Raw genomic sequence first — 18,464 nt, forward strand, 5'->3', positions numbered from 1 at the left:
TAGTTGATATGCCTTATTTGTTATGTGCAGATAAGTAAATTCTTAAGGCTACCAATGGCTACAAATATTTCTTTTTAGCATCTGGGGATATAATTTCTGATAGATAAAATAAAAGGTTAAATTGTATAAAGGTGATTTTGGTTGGGTTAGCCTTTTAGGCCTAAAAAGCCCAAAGCGACTCCAGGTCATAGTTGTTGACTTGTTGGTTATTTAAAGCAGAAAGGTTCAATTTGGCAATATTAAAAGAACATGGAAAATATATATTGTTGTGCCTAAAATAAAATTTTCCTGCTCCATGTAGATTATAGAGAGATTGAGATACCGTATAACAATAGACGTCCCTCATTCAGAAAATAATTTTAACTCAAAAGCTATCTAAGAGCGTCTCCAACGCATCGGTGAAATAATACTAATTGCAAAAATCTATGTAACACGGATCTTAAAGTACAAATGGACCTTTTCATTTCTTTCTCCGTCTCCAATTCACCCACACCGGTGAAAACAGTAACTTAAAAACTGAGAACATATATCTATTTTCACCCCACCAATTTCTGTTTCTCTCTTTCGATTCATGATACCTTTTTCTCAAATACCGTATAACATCGGATTTTGCAATTCCATTTGAAAGCCGATGGAGATGCTCTAACCTATCTAAACGAAAGAATAAAAATTGAGATCAAATATCATACAAAATAAAAAAGGTTACAACTTATTTATTTTAACTTAGGCTAGGACAGCGAGATTCAAACCTTTGTCAACACATCCAGATCCGTTACAAGGCTCCAGATTCTATTGCATCTCCCTAAAATGTATGTTTAGATCCGAAGTCTTAGATATATAGATATAATTTTGCTCAAAATTAATTCAATATTATAAAATGAGGAGGGTTCAAATGCCTTCATTTTTTGTGCCTCCACCATGTCTCCATCTTTTAAAACTTTAATAACTTAAAAGTCAAAATAAAACCGTTAGATGTGATCTATGTTATTTTCTTTATGTGCTCATAAAAAAAATATCACATTTCAATTTTGTTTTTATGTGAATCATTAAGTTCAAAAATCAACATTTAGAAATCATCCAAATTAGTGTGTTTTTTACAAGCTCTTGATGACAATAAAAATAAAATTGAAATGTCATAATTTTTTACACGTTCATAGATAAAATGACGTAGATCATATCCAACGGTTTTATTTTGACTTTTAAGTTTTAAGTTTTGAATTATTAAAGTTTTTAAAAATAGAGGCATGATGGAGGCACAAAAAATGGAGGCATTTGAACCCTCCTCTTGTAAAATATACATATACGAATGTCTCAACACAAATTAGGAGTATAATCGGATGAAGTTGATAAGATTTTAATTCATAAAGTCATCATACTTATAATTTGAAGTCTTACTTTCAATTCTACGACCATCATAACTTATCATCACAGTGACAACAAAATATCACACATTGATCTATATAAAACATGACCAATTATTAGTAATAATGATATTCATGCAATATTCATTATGTATAATCCAACACAACCTATTTTTAACTAATAATAGAGGAATTTATTTATAAAACAATCATTATAAAAAAAATAAAAATATATATGTATAAAAAAGATAAACAATTAAAAACAACGCATTAAGCATATTTTAATTTCAAACTTAATTATATTATATGGTCATGTCGAATGATGTTTTATTTTAATCTAAATTCTAAACTGATGTCTTTTTTAAATCCTTGAGCAAATGTATAATGTAGATGAGTTTATTTAAAATCTAATCCGCACCAAACCAAATAGAATTCAAATCTGTTGTTTTTCGAATCGGATTGAAGGAGTTAATCAGATTCGACCGATTATTTGTTGATCCCTAACAAAATCTATCCTTTCAAACTTTCAAAATCTTTCTTTTTCAGTGTATATACATCACATGTACATTTTACCGTGCGCAGAGAAACAGCCTTACATATTTCCGTAATTCAATTTACGCACACAATCAATGGCAAGTTTGAAGTTATATTCTAAAGTCTACCATTGGCATTTAACTATTCTGCCATCTCGTTGCTATTTGTTTCTCCAATCCCTCATTCCCTAAACCACTTCTTGTTTGACCAATAAATTAAATTAATGTTGTCCTTAAATTTAATACCTACTAATTTAATTTATACCTTTTCTTTTATTTATACATATAAGTGGTTCTGGTATTTGAATTCACAATTGCACTTGTAAGTTTTGATTCACTTGTACAACAATTAATGCATTAAGCCATTATACCAACTGGTACCAGTGAGAAATAAATCAAAGAGTAGTTAAGATTGTACCAAGCAGCAACACAAATAAAAGAAATAAATCAATCAGAAATCGTTGTTTGCCTCTACTGGCTTTACCAGAATAAGCAAAAGGAAAGACCCAAATCACAGAAAACCCAAAAAAAGGAATTAGCTAGTGTGCTGTCCCCTTTACTGGCTTAGAAATCAAAGAAAATCCCCAAACTTCTTTTATTTTATCAGAAATTATCTATCAACAAATGCTAGTAAATAATTTACTACGCAATAAACACCATAAATCGCCATATCTACTGTCTGACAATTAGAATAAATTAGTTTTCAAACCTAATACAAAAGAATATGCATTACCAACACATTTGAACACAACATATGAGCTAGCATTCCAGATGTATATATTTAGCATTGCGGCCTTTGCAAATTACACCTGATTTGCTACTTTTAGAAGTAATTAACAAGCAATAATTTAGTAGCAAATGATGGCAGGGTGTACTTTGAAAACAAAATGAAATCTCTATAAATATATCTTAGCTACTCTTCCGATTGAAATTAACTACCATGGTCAGAATTCCTCGTTTTTTTTGCTTTCTTAGTTCAAAAAGGCAAAGATCCCCTTGCTTCAGTCCATTTATGCATACAAATTTATGCCCACCTTGACCTATAAATTTCCCATTTTTTTTCTTGTAGTAGTTTGCAGTACATGTCTTGTTTCTCTCATCTAAATTGGAAGACAATAAAGTAATCTTCTTCTTCTTCTTGCTTTCAAGAATTTTGCATGCAAAACCAACTGGTAACCACTGTTACATAGTAGTAACAAAGTACAATAAGATAGATAATATTCCATAATGTAATTTGTCTTGCTTCCAGCAATGCAATTTTTAGTAAAGGTGACCACAAAAAAAATGCCTACGTACCAGTGTACAATCCTTACTTGAAAGAGTATTGGTTAAATTCAAGATTTTGACAAGCGACTATCCTTTTGAGTGTTCCAGGTCATCCTGTCTGCAATCTCCTTCTGAGCTTGTGTCAGATGGGTTCCACGGGGTACCAAATATGGCCTTGACGCTTTCATAACTCTATTATCCTTTCCTGTGTTACTCTCACTCATAGTTGATTCTTGTACGAAATCTGCAACAAGAAATTAAATGGCATAAGTTAATTTCTTGTTTTCTTTCAGAATAGGGGAAACACAACTATTTCGATCAACAAGAAGTGAATTTAATTCGAAAAATAGTTAATTCAAAATGTAGAACCTGTCACTTGCTCATGCTGTTTAGAAAATTCCAGAACACAGCTACGTACCACCATCGTAATTTAGCAGGGGATTTTGGAAATTAAAATGATTCAAGTAGAACAGTAGAAGTCTGTGTTTGCTGCTTGTATTTTCAAAAAGAAGTTGGCCTAGCAGGTTTGACCGTATTTGGAGAAATGCTTGTATACAACTAAATCATTTATCCATGAAATGCTTGATATATATACTAGGACATCTGGGGTTATTGGATTCCAAGAGGAAGCATTTTTTTAAAATCACGAGTAATAATAGTTTCCAGTATACTATTATATCATAAATTGATCTTTGAAGAATCAATCACATTTCTTGACGAAATTAAATCTTTGATGCAAGTTATATTGTATCGTTGTTATTTTTATTTTCAGTCCATTAGTTTTCTAAATATATGAAGAATTTATCTCCACATAAAAATTATTCATTCTTAGACCCAATTCGCCACTTCCTTTCATGATCTCTATCTCTTTTATGTCTCGTTCTTCCCCTGGCTGATGGGTCTGTTCTCCTCTAAATCTCTAAATATACCATTGAAAGTTGAAACACAATAAAGTTTGATTAATTATTCTTTTCAATTTTCCTATTGTTTCAACTTACCACATTCTCTACAGTCACAGTCGTCAAATGTTAAGAAAATCTGAATTGGTAATTTTATTTTGTGGTGTGCGTACGTAGGGTACATGTACCTATGAATGTACTGAAATAATAGATAAAAGAGAAAACTATTATATATATGAACTATACTTCTTAATAATATCAAACAAACTATTCTTTCATCAAATTTATTAATAAATGTCCCAGTGAGACCCATATTTGTCCATCCTCTCATTTACTCGATTTAATAATGACAACAATTCAATTACATAAATATTCTTACCCCTCCTAAAATTTACTCAAGCAAGGCAGTTCATGTCAAATCAGTTTTAAACCCGATAAAGGAACAAACAGAGGAAAAAGAAGGACATCAAACATTTATTTCACACCAAATCATTATCAATCTTCCCCATTTCAAATCAACAACCCATGAACCCAATCAGTAATATAAGATCAGAAATCAGTTTCAAGTCAGAGATTTAGCAAGGCAGCAAGCCTTTATTGAACTTTATTTAATCACCAAATCAGCTCCTCACAAGATTTCATCAAGACAGAGCATTATTTACTATTATTTTTTTTTTTAAAAAGTTCAAAATACAATCATTCACCACACATACAAAGGGGAACAAGCACTTCAAGTAATTTACAGTACACACAGGAAGAAGACCGCCATCAAGGTCAAGGCTAATCGGGTTGTGAACACCCTAATGAAAGCAAGAAGAGAAAAAGAAGAATACCACGAATCCCACAAGTCTCAGTTGAAATCGCACCTTTCCTGCTTAATCCGAGATCAACACCGCACAAGCAACAGTAAGAAGAGCCACAGTAACGTAAGGGAGCAACAAGGATTTTATAGGCGGAGAGGCGAGACGAAGCGACAGGAGGAGGGAGAGAGGCGAAGGGACGGGAAGAGCGAAAAAAGGAGGGAAAATTCTGGAATGAGAAGAGAGAGAGGAAAATGGAAGGTTGTATGGTCTTTTGGTGCAGCAGTAGTTTTACATGTGAGCTCCACATGTCACATACTCTGTTTGTTAACAACAAATTCCCTGTCTTTAATTAATTATATTCAATTATCAGCAAATCATGTTCATTCATTTAAACGTTAATGAGTATAGTTTATTTTATTTTTATTGTTGATTGTTTAATTCATTAAATTCAAAATTTCAAATTACTTTTACGTGTGTGTTTTCTATTAACTTGTTTTGATTTTATTTAATTTGCTTGTTGCAAATGAATCGTTAAAAAATATTTACATTTTGTTAGCATTGTAATTCACTAGGCTCGTTTGTTTACTGTATTTTTATGCATTTTATCTAGTAAATTTATTCAACTTATTAATTGTTACTCAATTAGATTTATTTCAGATTTATTGTCAATTCCACAAGTTAAAAACTTTTAATTGGTAGATGAATTTTAATTATCTATTTAATTTGATTTTTATTTACCATTTATGATTTGTAATTCATTAATTATTTTAACAGTTCTAATTATCACAATATAGATTAAAGCAATATTTGATACAAAAAAAATTAACTCAAAAGCTGACTAATACTTAGAGAAATAAAATTATTGAATGATCTTTGATCATGCTTTGCAAATCTATCTTGTAAGGGTAAAATTCGGAGGAGGATTATATAGTACGAAACAATATTTTAAAATGCAATTGTATTTATGTATGCGGAAGGTCATTGTATATTGTATATGCGCTACGCGGTTGCACATGTTGATTTTAGTACGGACTTATATATGTGAATTTTAAAATGAGTGTTAATTTTTATGGTCAAGAGTCATGACAAACTAATAATATAATATTATGTAATATTATGTTTCGGCATGATGATATATTCAAATTCGTATATATATAACTACATGATATTTTAGGCGTAGTGAAAATTTGTAACATAATTTTTTTTTATAAAAGTGGTGATTCATTTGTTTCATTACGAAACTAAAGTAATTGTTCATACAAATAGTGTCTTAACTAAAGTTCCAAAAGAGTAAGAAATGAAGTTCATATCACAAAGCAAAGCAGTTACAACAACTAAACAAAAGCTACAAGAAATAACATTTTTAGTCTAGTAACAAAACATAACCCACATAGACACTAACCACTAACCTATTAATTACAATACAATACTACTCCCTAAACTAGCCTTTATAATTCAAAAATTATAACTAGCCGTTATTTTTAACTTTATCAAATTTCGTGCAGATTTATTAATGCTCTCATCCACAATTGACAGAAAATACAGACAGGAGAAATATTGCAATAAGAGAATTAAGGACGTCACAAGAGAATATACGATATGGAGATGGATCTCAATAGATCCATATCAACATTTTTATAATTATTATGTAATTAAAATTGTAATTGCCATATCAACATTTGACAATTATTATGTAATCGAGATGAAGATGTTTTGAGACATCTCTATCATTTGATTAAGCCTTCTTAACTTTTACTTAATTTAATCCAAATAGTGTTGCCAAACAACCCCACACAAATTAATCAGGGCTATGAGGCTATCTCTTCAAAATTTCCTTAATTGAATCAGTTGAAATGCCAATATACACTCCAACGACCACTCCAAAAATAATTAGTAGGGATGTATATCTTGCACAAAGATACTATATGAATTAAGTTAAGACAATCCCTAACCATCCCGAACAACATTCATCGTCGACCTAACAGACCAATAAATAATAAATCAATAAACATACAAACTTTAACAAATACTATCGAGAACAAATTAATGTGTCTAGATATAATATATACTAAAATTATGTTAGGCATATTGAACCATATGAAAGAAACCTTAATATATAATGTAGGATCTAAGAAACATACAATTATAATAGAGTGAGGCTATGATAATATGCATATTAATCTTCAAAAATATAATATGCATATTATGGCCCATGTTATGTATCGTATTTTTAATTTTAAAGTCCAAACAATTTATTTGAACCATTTAACATGATATTCATATAATAATATATTTGAAGATTAAGATTTTTAGAATATTTGTAACTATTTTTAGATAGGTAAAAACTCATTATTTTTGAATGGTCTAGAATCTTCGGATGAAGTGATTTTCTATCTATCCAAAAAATATAGTGAATTTATTCTAAAAAAGATATTTCTTTCAAAAAAAATTCTAAAAAAATGTAAAATTTAGTCTCCGTATATAGATATCATGTTGAGCTGTTCAAATCAATTATTTATACTTTAAAAGTGAAAATATAAATTCATAGCATAAGTTGCTCTATAATATGCATATCATAGCCACACTCATAATAGTACATGTACATATATATAATTGAAAATAAATAAATAAATATGAGTAGAACTAGGGTGTTCTTAAGCTCACCAAAGTGTTTGGTGAGCTTGACTCCAAAACCCGTCAAATCGGTTTCAAATGACGAATCTGAACCGTTGGAACCCGTTTATTTTACGTGTGATGCGTCTACATGTGAAAATTTTTAACTTTCGAATTAGTTTAGTATAAAGTCAATTGGTCAAAATTAGAAGGTTAATAAATTAATTTTAGTGCATTCATTTTTTGAACATGTTTTGACCGCTTGACTTTATACTAAACTAATTCGAAAGTTTAAAAATTTCACATGTAGACGCATCACACGTAAAATAGGCGGGTTCCAACGGTTCGGATTCGTCATTTGAAACCGATTTGATGGATTTTGGAGTCAAGCTCACCAAACACTTTGGTGAGCTTAAGAACACCCTAGTTCTACTCAATAAATATAGCTGATTTTCAACCCTATGAAGTCCAAGTTTGTCTTATGCTAAAGCTAATAAGGAGAAAAATAACTGACTTATAGAAATATTCCGTGATACTCCGTATAACTAAAAAAGCAATCAATTATTTATTTATTTATTTTAAGGGACCAATATAGTCAAATACACGATTCTGAAACTCGAAATAGTAATCTAAATTGGCATGTTCTCTTTCAGACGTGGCCCAATAAATTTTAATCGACGGCCCAGAAAAATTGTTTCTTTTTTCCTAAGCAGGCTGTTTACATTGAATTCGCATATATATATATATATATATATATATCTGTATCACCTCAAAAGATTCAGAGAATCTTTTGAGTGAATGAATCTTAATCATCTGATCTATTTTAAGATTCGTACAAACTAGATTTGCACTAATATTGAAAGACCCCTTATATTATAAGCAAGAACCGAATTAGCTCCGTTTGAAATCAAACGGTTGAGATTTATTAACTCAAAAGATTTCCTTTTGAGTTAATGCAGAGGATACGCATTTGTTTAAGTTGGTATCAACCTAACTCGGGAGAAATCCTACCTAGATTAGAGGTGCAAACGTATCCGATCAGATAGTGGTAACATTATATTCATATCCGCTTTTATTTTACGGATATGGACACGGATTAGATATTAGACGAATACCAATATGAATCGGATATCTATTTTTCATTATTATTATTTGTTAAAAAAATATAAATATTATAAGAAAATATCAAAGTTTATAATATTTATCTTCGATTCCAAAGTTCAAACAGACGATCAGAACCGCTCAATATGATATCCACATTAAAATGTGCTTGGAGACCAATTTTTTTATTTTTTTGGAATTTATTATTTTTTAAGATATTTACAAAATTATTGTTTTTAGATGGTCCAAAATTTTCTGAAAAATAATGATTTTGTTTCGATATTAAATAAGAATAAAAGAATTCTAAAAAATATAAAATTTAGTCTCCAAGCATATTTTAATGTTGATATCATGTTAAGCGGTTCGAATTATCTGTTTAGATTTTATAATTGGAGATAAAAATATAGAACATAATTGAAATATGCAAGTAATGGAGCATTTGAGCCCACCTCATTAAACTATATGATATATAAAAATTATATTTGTATCCGCATTCGCACGGATATCCAATGCATATGCACCTTAAATCCAGAAGTTTCGGGATTTTTCTTTGCCTCCTGACAAAGTTACTGAATCCATCACTCGGAGACGCTTTCGGGTTTGGCAGTGTGGCAACAGATAGAAGGAACTGGGTTTTTGTTTGGACATTAGATCAAATTCGATACAATATTTGATTTGGATAGTTCAATTCACATTGGTAGTGTTCGGCACATCCTCAGAATTTCTTGAGGGAGAGTCTTAAGCTTGCAAACACTTGCTCCTTTACAAAGCTTAAAATCACTTTTTTAAATCTCCTTTTGTCTACTTTTTTAAACTTATTCTAATTTTTAAGCCACTATTCTACATAACTTAAGTACTTGAGTTCTTAAGAAAGCTAAAGACTCACTTTCTTAAATTTCCCTAGCCAAACACATTTTTCTTAGTGGAGTTCAAAATTTAAGCCTGCCCAAATTGCGAACACCCTCGTTAAGCTTAATCCGGACAATTTATATGAAAATCATAGCTAGAGGTTTGCATTTTGCCACTCTTAATGGCAACTATTGACAAAGTAATTGTAATACGATATGACATGCTTTTAAAAAATGTGCATTAGTATGAATGATGTGATCAGATTCGCTGCACTCTAAACGGCTTCCCTATTAAACTAGGATTAAGCCGGGTAAATATATTGACAGAGCTACTATGACTTTAAGGCGCACAATCAATAGTGACAAAATGAAAAAAAGTACATGACTGGTGCGCTTTATGAAGCCAAACCAGCTCTGTCAATATCTTTACCATAAAGCCAAGAAGGGGTTAATGCTTCTCATGTGACTACTGGATTCAGAAAAAAAAAAAAAAAACAGACATCCCAGAATAACTACTGGATTAATAACTAAATATTCAAAATTCATTAGAGAATCCTTTATTAATGCCCAAGAAGGGAAAGCTCTCAGAATTAATCACACTCAATTCAAATGCCTACAAACGGTAATATAGGCTAGAATAATAATAAAAGGATGAAACAGGAAAAACTGTTTCACCACAACAACGCAAATATTCAGAATCAGAGAAAATTCAGATTTAAAGAAAAGCATCTTTCTCAAGCAATTTGAGCACTTCAGCCTGGCTGTTCAGCTTTGCAACATCAATTGGGGTCTTTCCATCTAAATTTTGAAGAGTGCTGCAACAAACAAAATATTAGTTATAAGTAATGTTATATTGAACCAAAAAAAGGAGTCATAAAATAGCTATCATTACTGATTAGAACATTTGTAGTAGTTAAGAAATGGCCAGAGTGAGGCAATGGTACTATGTACAGCGCGGATTGATCCGTACTATGGATAAATACTATTTTAAAAGTTTAAACAGTCGATCTGAACATGATCACCTTAATAAATGTACTTGTAAATCAATTTTTATATTTTTTAGAATTTTTATAGATACATAGAAAATCACTGTTTTTGAATGGTCTAGAATCTTTAGATCTAGTGATTTTCTACCTATATAATAAAATAGTAAAGAAAATTCTAAAAAATGTAATATTTGATTTATAAGTACATTTTCATAAGGTGATCATGTTGAACGGTTCGGATCGACTGTTTACACTTTAAAAACAGATATATTGATTCATAGTATGGACCAATCCGCGCTATGCATAGTACCATAGCCTCACACAAATGGCCAATTTATACCACTTAATTGTAACAATATATATTATGAGGCTCTTGAATATTTTCCAGAGCATCAGTCAAGTTCCCATGAGGTCCAAACCCCCATAAGCATAAGACAAGAAAAATTCAAATAGGTTTCAAATTATCTAATGATCCATGCATTAAATTTTAATTTTACTTACACAGCTGCTCCATGTTCTAAGAGAATGGCAACACACTCCTTGCGGCCATAACCAGCAGCATAATGAAGGGCAGTGTTCTTGTTCTTGTCTAATGCATCAACAGCAGCCCCTGCTTCCAGAAGAATTTGAGCACATTTAACCTAAAAAAGGCACAGAAAATATTAACTGTTAGTTTATTTGTTTCCTTTCTTTTGGTTTTGGCATCATCAGTAAAGTGAAGAGGACAGATTAAGAAGCTAAAAGAAAGGGTGCTTGGTTATTAATTAAGGAAAATGGTAAATAGTAAATCACATAATATGGTGCTTAATTGGTAGACTCAAGTTCCAGAGTTACCATCTCTGTGCTTAAAATTGCTAATTTTCTCTGTGGTCCCTACTGGCATCTTTCAATTATAAAAAAAGAAATAAGTTCTGGTCATCCTGGCTATGTATGGCGCAATTTTCATAATCCTTCAAGTAGGATACTCATGTTGACTAACAATAATCACAGCTTAAGGATCTGTCTGTAATTCTACTCAAAAAAAAGGAAAAGGGGTAAAAGTAGATTTTGCTAAAGAAATTTACTTTTTTTCGCAATCAGTATTTTCGATAATAACCAATTTAATTGCATCGTCCTTCTGTGTAAGGATCAAAGATTTATATTTTGTACTCTCTTTGATCGCTCGTCAGCAGAAAACATTGGTCATAATTATCAGTTATCAACTATAATTTTCAAAATGAGATGACTGAAATGAATTATACCTCGCCATATCCACATGCAAAATGTAGAGCTCTTCTTCCCTCGGAATCCTCTTCATCCTTGTCAGCCCCATCTTCCAGAGCCTTCTTTAATATCTGAATATAATTTAGGAAGACATACAAAAGTTAAACCTAAACTTAAATTGGTAACAGTTAAAATCTCTGTACAATATCAGCAAGAAAGCACTCCCTCACCATGTTATAAAACATTTCACTGCTCCCTTTTTAGCGCAAACTTTGTTAGCGATATAATATTGAAGGGCAAATTTTATACCAATATCACATATGTTACCACTATAGTTGACAAAGTTATAATGTACTGGTTTGCTTATATTTATTTATTAATAAGCTTATTAATCTCGATTAGAATACAAAGAAAATAACGCCATTTTCTGAGGCTAGTTGCAAGACTGCATCTAACTAACAAAACAACTTTGCAAGTTGTAACACTAACCTTGTAAATATTTTTCTTTGTTTACTGCAATATGAGCAGGTATTTTCCAATTACTTTAAAAAAGTAATAATAATATAATACTAAGATTGTAAAAATATAACAACTCTGGCTTTCCCTTTATCCATGATAATTTTGCCCCTGAGAGGTGACTGGTTAACTTTCCTGTACTTCCATTATTTGCAATACAAGGTTAAAACCAGAATAACTAAGGGCAAACTGGAATCATTGTACTATTTTATATCCAAACTAGTCCTCAAATTCAAGAATATAGAAATAGCATGTTTCTTTCTTCAAGGAATGAAATCAGATCTTTATAAGGAAACAAAATGATTTTTTTCTTCTGTTCAACTTTTTATAAAGAATAGCAAAACTATGCCTAAAATTTGGATGCATTCGCAGAAAAGTTGACTGAAGATATGCATTCAGAAGTGTTGCTATTATTCTTCCAGGCCTAGTTTTGGTATTATTTATGGAGCATGGAAATTTTTGTTCCTTACAAAAATCAAGATAAACAGAAAAAATAAATTCATTGATCCCTTACTAACTCTCTAATTTAAAAATTCAACGCTGTCTTCTATCTTCATTAGGAATCGGATCAAATTTTAATTGCATTACATCCAATGCTACATAAAATTTCACGACAATCACTTATTTGCCCTTAAATAATGACAATTTTGCCAGTCAAATTACCTAGCTATTTAGGGGCTGTAATACATGCAATAAAATATCTCAAATAACCATTTTTCTCGGTAAAGCTGTTTTTAAATCTTTGAATAATTCCACCAAAAAATAAATAAATTACAGAATTGATACCTCCACATCACCGACACTGGCAGCGTGATGGAGCAGGGATTCTTCCTCATATCCTTCTTCCTCCTCCCCCTCATTAGTTTCTTCCTCGGTCCCAGATGCAGCGGTATCACTCCCCTCTACTCCAGTGGGACCAACATTCATCGCCTTCCCTATCTTTTGCAACACCTCAGGATTGTTCCAGTACCTGCAAGCAAAAATAAATCAAGTTAAATCTAAGAGCATCTGCATTGGGATTTCCTTTTTATTTCTAAAAGCACGTGTGGCATTTCTATTCTAATTTTTGGGATGTATTTCGAATTTATAAAGTTTCTTTTAGAGAAATTGCTTTCTATCTGTTTCTATTGGCTCTCGTCCTCTCTTCCATATTAATAATTGCTGATGTGGCCGCTAAAAGAAATTAGAAGTTAATTGTACAAGTGTAGAGGTCTAGAAATTAAAATTAACTTAATTTCTATTTAGTGCTTGATAGCTATTTTTAATTTCTTATTAATTTTACTAATGTATATGCTCTAATAGCCTAGCGCCCTAGAATCATTCTATTAACAGTACTTGTCCAAAAAAGGGGAAGGTAACTGTAATGTAATGTAAACCACTATAAATTATCAAAATTTTGTGTTTTCTTCTGCAAACTTCAGACATTTCCATAGCATAATAACTTCAAGCTCCCAAAATGGAGCACGGAGTAAAAGGACAAAACTGACCTTACTTCAAATAGGCTTAATGCGAGCAAAATGAATTTGGTACAACCAATCATTATTACTAAGAGCTTATATCTAAAATAAAATGGTAATAATACAGAGTTAATTATAGTAAGGTATGTGCAGTTACTTCATCATTGCGGCGGGACCACCAGTTTCAATCTCATCAAGGATTGGTTTGAGTGCGGGATCCTCCTTCATGTGGGTCATCCTTTCTTCGAGCTGGTGTCTGTTTGCCGGATTTGTCAAATTATCTACCATGCTAGACATTGCAGGATCCTGCAATTTATAAAATTTTCCTTTTATTATATGTAAAACTGCCATGACTACAGTTAAGAAGAAAATTGATTCAACCTATCAGGTCAACAAAAAGTAATATGGGAAAACAACATATTCTTTTATCTTTATATTGGTACTAATCTAACAAATAGCATTCTAAAGATCAGAGACTTTCAACATGCTTATTTGCAAATTTTATGTCTCTCTGGTCAAATGCATAAAGATCAAATTATTCGGAACTCATTTTAAGAAATGGGAAATAACTTTAATAAAAAAAAGAAATGGGAACTTAAAAGAACACCAATTCTAAAAAAAAAAAATTATGAATCATGAACCCTTTCTCTGCCCCAATAAGCTCTAAATTTTTTTTTTCCAACTGAAACCTACTTACGCTCAATGAATTCCATTAAACGCTTGTTCTCAACTTCTTCGACAAATGAAACAAATAAAAACATGAATTTCATCATATGATCAAACCTCTACAGCCTTGCACCCTACAAGGATTGGCAAGGTTGCCTGATTTAGACATGGCAATTTTGTGATGTGAGCAAAGCTTTTTGAACTTCTAACTAAATCAAAACTCAAACTGATTTGACTTGAACCCTATCAACTTACAATATGCGACAACACAAATCCAATGACACCTGAGTTCCAACCTGCCAACTCAACTTAATTATTAATACCCGATTTCACTTAACATAGCAGTTGTCATGTGAAGCATAATCACCCAAACTGCCATGTAGCATGCCATGTTCAAAAGAAATGCCAAACATGCCATGTCATCACTACTGTGCCGCACATATTTTTCTAATGCAATCTAATAAACACCATATAAACACCTACAAGTGTTATATCAACATCAAGGTGTGCCAGATACATAAAGCAACATCATGGAAGAATATTCTTGTGTAACCCAAAAATAATTTTAAAGAAAGCAAAAAACTGATATTTTAAACACAAGGTTTTTATAGGAAAAGCATGTGCCTGAGCATGGTTCGACTTTTTATTTTAAAGATACATCTAGGAGGCAAAATTTAATTATTTCCATCTTTAAGTAAGATTTTCTAGAAGAAAATTGCTATCCAGCTATGAATCTACAAGAGAATTACTCATCTATCAATTATCTTGTCGACTAATTTTAGAAAAACACGACCTTCAAAAATTTTTTAGAAAAACACAAACAATAATGAATTACCTGCATGAGAGCAGTACCAAGACGTTCAGCCATTGTAACAAATTGGGGATTTTGTAGGAGTTGTTGCATAGTTGACATGTACTTTTGTGGGTCCAGCTGTGGCATAGCGGGCCCGCTACCGTCTTGGGATGGCATCTGCATGCTTTTCTGGAGTTGCTCTGCCATCTGAGAAAATGCCGGATCCTTTGCTATCTGCTCTGCCATTTCTTTTACTGAAGGCTCCTGCAGTATATTGAACAAAATAACTACTTTTTGAAGTTGCTTCTTAATCTAAGTTATTATGTTTCTTTTATTGTTAAACTGAATTAATTATTAAATGTGCCCTCACAAGATGTACCATGCAAGTGGATAAAATTTGGGTCAACTCAATCCATCTAAAATTATATAACATAATTGTTTATTATTGTTTGTTAACTACAATTCTTTTATTCTTGTTATTATCAACTATTGTAATTAGTTGGAGGAAGAGGGTAGTGCCTTCTCGATATAAACACAAAAAAACTAAAATAAACAATAAAATATTCAGGCTTCAAATAATATAATTTAAGAGCTTGATTTTTGCTTGAATACAATAATTTGGACACAAAACCCGAAATAAACTTAAATCAGAAGTGATATCAGTGTTTAGTGGAGACAGAATTCAGAATTTACTACAATGACATTGTGGATGTAATAATAATTTAAGAAAGCTAGATAAATTGTATTTCTCAACTGAAGAAGATTAAATGATAATTAAATACAAATAAATTTGGCATACACTGAGAATGCTTGTCATGGCAGAAAAGTCGAAAGGATTTGGCAATCCAGCAGCCTGTGCTGATGTGGCAGGCCGGCGGGTTGTTGGTGGCTGAGTTGACGTAGATTCGGGCTTCGAGCTCTTGGTCTCATCTAAATAATAAAAATAAAAAAAGCAATAAATAATCAAAATGTTAATGCAGTATTTCCATAAATAAAATATCGATCCTGAAATTCTCCAAAATTCTTGTCCACTCACTTACCGGTAGTAGCTTACATTCTTACGCTACTAATTGCTCACGGAATCTTATTCTGAATTTTGACATATAAAAAGCCTCTCGCTTAAATATCTAATAAGTCTCCTATAATCCAACCTACAATAAGATTCAATTCATCTAACATAGAACCCTGACCAGGTTCCCGGTGTATCTCCACACTCATGGTGTCCGAATCCATGTCACCCGCTAGCTGCCTGAATAGCTACACCATGTGCATGCACCTCATAATTCAACATTCCCCTTCCTTCTCAGTTCTCACTACTCAGGTACTACTACGATCTACGAACGAAAGCAAATAGTACAAATTTACCTTGAGTAGCCATGAGAAGTTAATCTCTCGCTCTCTTTTGCTTGCTTTTGTGCTCCGCTCTGAGAAAGAGAGAGAGAGAGAGAGAGAGAGAGAGAGGAGAAATAGTACGCGTCGTGCTATGACGAGGGGTTATGTACTTTACGTGCGAATGGAGAGATACTAAGACACGAGGCAAACGCTCTGGTAAGGTATCAAAAGATTTGCTACTGTTTTATTTAATGATTTAATGATAATAATAATCTCTATAATTCTATTAATTTATTGCTTGGGATTTTTGGATAGGAAGTGATAAGAGTTGTGAGGGTGTTATTGGTCTGGGTTGTCAGTTTCCACAATTCCATGGGGTCACAATTCACACGCTAGGAGAATGCTTTGCTGTCACCTGGCATGTGGGACCCACATTCCAACAGCCGACGGTTACTACGGACTGCAGTTTCTCGGTTAATTTTGATTTATTTCTTCCGAAACTTCTGGATTTCAACTGATTTTTGTGAAGGAACGAGGGAGAACTAAGATGTAATTTAAAAAGAAGACAAAAGCGGAGGGAGAAGAAACCCGTTAAAAGCCCAATATAGGAAATGGAGGAGGATCGTTGGATATTTCATATTAGATCAAAGCCCAAAACGATGAAAGAGGAAGATCACAATTCACTAGGCCTAAGGTATCTCGTAAGAGTCCGGATCTCCTGGAAATAAATCACAGGAATCTATTATTCCGATCTCAACCGTTTAAATTTTTTCATACGAGAATCTTAATAAATTTTTTTTTTCATACGGAACTCTCAACGAAGATCAAAGGTTGGAATCAGAATAACAGGTTCCTATTATTTCTTTGGAATAACAGCAGATTCATTAATTTCCCGATCTCCTTGGGTTGAATCCGGATTATTGGATTAGAATTTGTGTCAATTCGATTCAAGTTAAAATCTGAGAGATTCATTAATATTTCGTGCCAAAACTGATCAAACGGTCCGTATACAAACTCAAACTATGAATTACTTCAGAGATCCGAATTTATATGGAAGGGAAGAGCTGAATGGAAAGCATATTTTCTTGTTATGGTCAAGCCCACAAAATTAATTATCGGTTATTCATCCTAGCAGTTTATATAGCCTATAAATAAAATATTTTGTTTTAATTTGTTAATAAACCCGACCATGCTCGGTCAGCTCGACGTGTTATGCTGTTTCGTGTTGTTTGAAAAATTCAAGGAGTTATAAACGGGTGCATACAAGGATAGCATATGCCATTCAGATAGGGGTGCAAACGGGTCGGATGATATCTGTTCGTATCCGAAAATTAGATATAGATATATGATATCTGAATATCCGTGCGGATACGGATATAATTTTAAATTTTAATTAACTGTATCCAAATAGTAGATATATACCACATATTTTAGTATATATTATGAAAATATATATCTTGTATGTATATATCTACGGATATCCGTTATTCAATCCGGATCCATTTATTCGAATTCGGATTTGAGTCGAATTTGGAGCGGATTCGAAACAGATGCTTTGGTATGATGCTTCAATGCTTCGGAACGGAATTGGAAGAACTAACGGGTTCCGTATGTATCCGTCTAATATTTGTATCAAAAATTTAAAAACAGACACGGATATGATTTTACCACTATCCAATCAGTATCCGATCAATTTGCACCCCTACATTCAGACACATCAAGAAGTGTACGATCGTGTCGTGTCGGGTCTAAACTAGAAATATTATCTATTTATCCATGTATACATTTTTAATGGCTAAAATTAAATTAAATATGGAACATTATGGAAAATGTGCATGAAAAGTACTAAAAAAAGGAAATATTCTCAAACTTTGGAACAATATCTGTGAAATTTAAATAGCAGAATTTTTTTTTATTAATATTTGTATTTTCAATTAGATGAAAATCCTGAAAAATTCAAGAAAAAACGGCAAAGAAACCTTGAATACACAGACAGGAAACAATTTAGCGTGCTCAGAATTTGGGTCTAAATTTGCTTCAGACTTTTAGATTTTTCCACAAAATATCCGAAAATCACGATTCACAGC

The 18,464-nt window shown here is 32.0% G+C and overlaps 1 protein-coding gene across 1 annotated transcript; it reads right to left on the reverse strand.

The window, feature by feature from the left end:
* Positions 1–9,956: 9,956 nt before the first annotated feature.
* Positions 9,957–16,636, reverse strand: LOC144563804 (ankyrin repeat domain-containing protein 2B-like). Its single transcript, XM_078313258.1, has 8 exons — positions 16,411–16,636; positions 15,845–15,975; positions 15,088–15,309; positions 13,744–13,892; positions 12,916–13,099; positions 11,652–11,744; positions 10,912–11,051; positions 9,957–10,239 (listed from the first exon to the last, which is right to left on the reverse strand). The coding sequence occupies exons 1-8, from the start codon at positions 16,421–16,423 to the stop codon at positions 10,140–10,142; spliced, it is 1,032 nt and encodes a 343-aa protein (XP_078169384.1). The 5' UTR covers positions 16,424–16,636; the 3' UTR covers positions 9,957–10,139.
* Positions 16,637–18,464: the final 1,828 nt, after the last annotated feature.

The sequence above is a fragment of the Carex rostrata genome, chromosome 13 (genome assembly GCF_964058835.1).
Source record: "Carex rostrata chromosome 13, lpCarRost1.2, whole genome shotgun sequence".
Lineage (NCBI taxonomy): Eukaryota > Viridiplantae > Streptophyta > Magnoliopsida > Poales > Cyperaceae > Carex > Carex rostrata.

Bases quoted from the DNA above. Each gene is read 5' to 3' on its own strand.
- LOC144563804 (XM_078313258.1), bottom strand. The intron at 13,893-15,087 runs GTAATTCATTAT...TATAAATTGCAG, and splicing joins TTGGTACTGCTCTCATGCAG to GATCCTGCAATGTCTAGCAT. The intron at 11,052-11,651 runs GTATAATTCATT...TGCCTTTTTTAG, and splicing joins TTGCATGTGGATATGGCGAG to GTTAAATGTGCTCAAATTCT.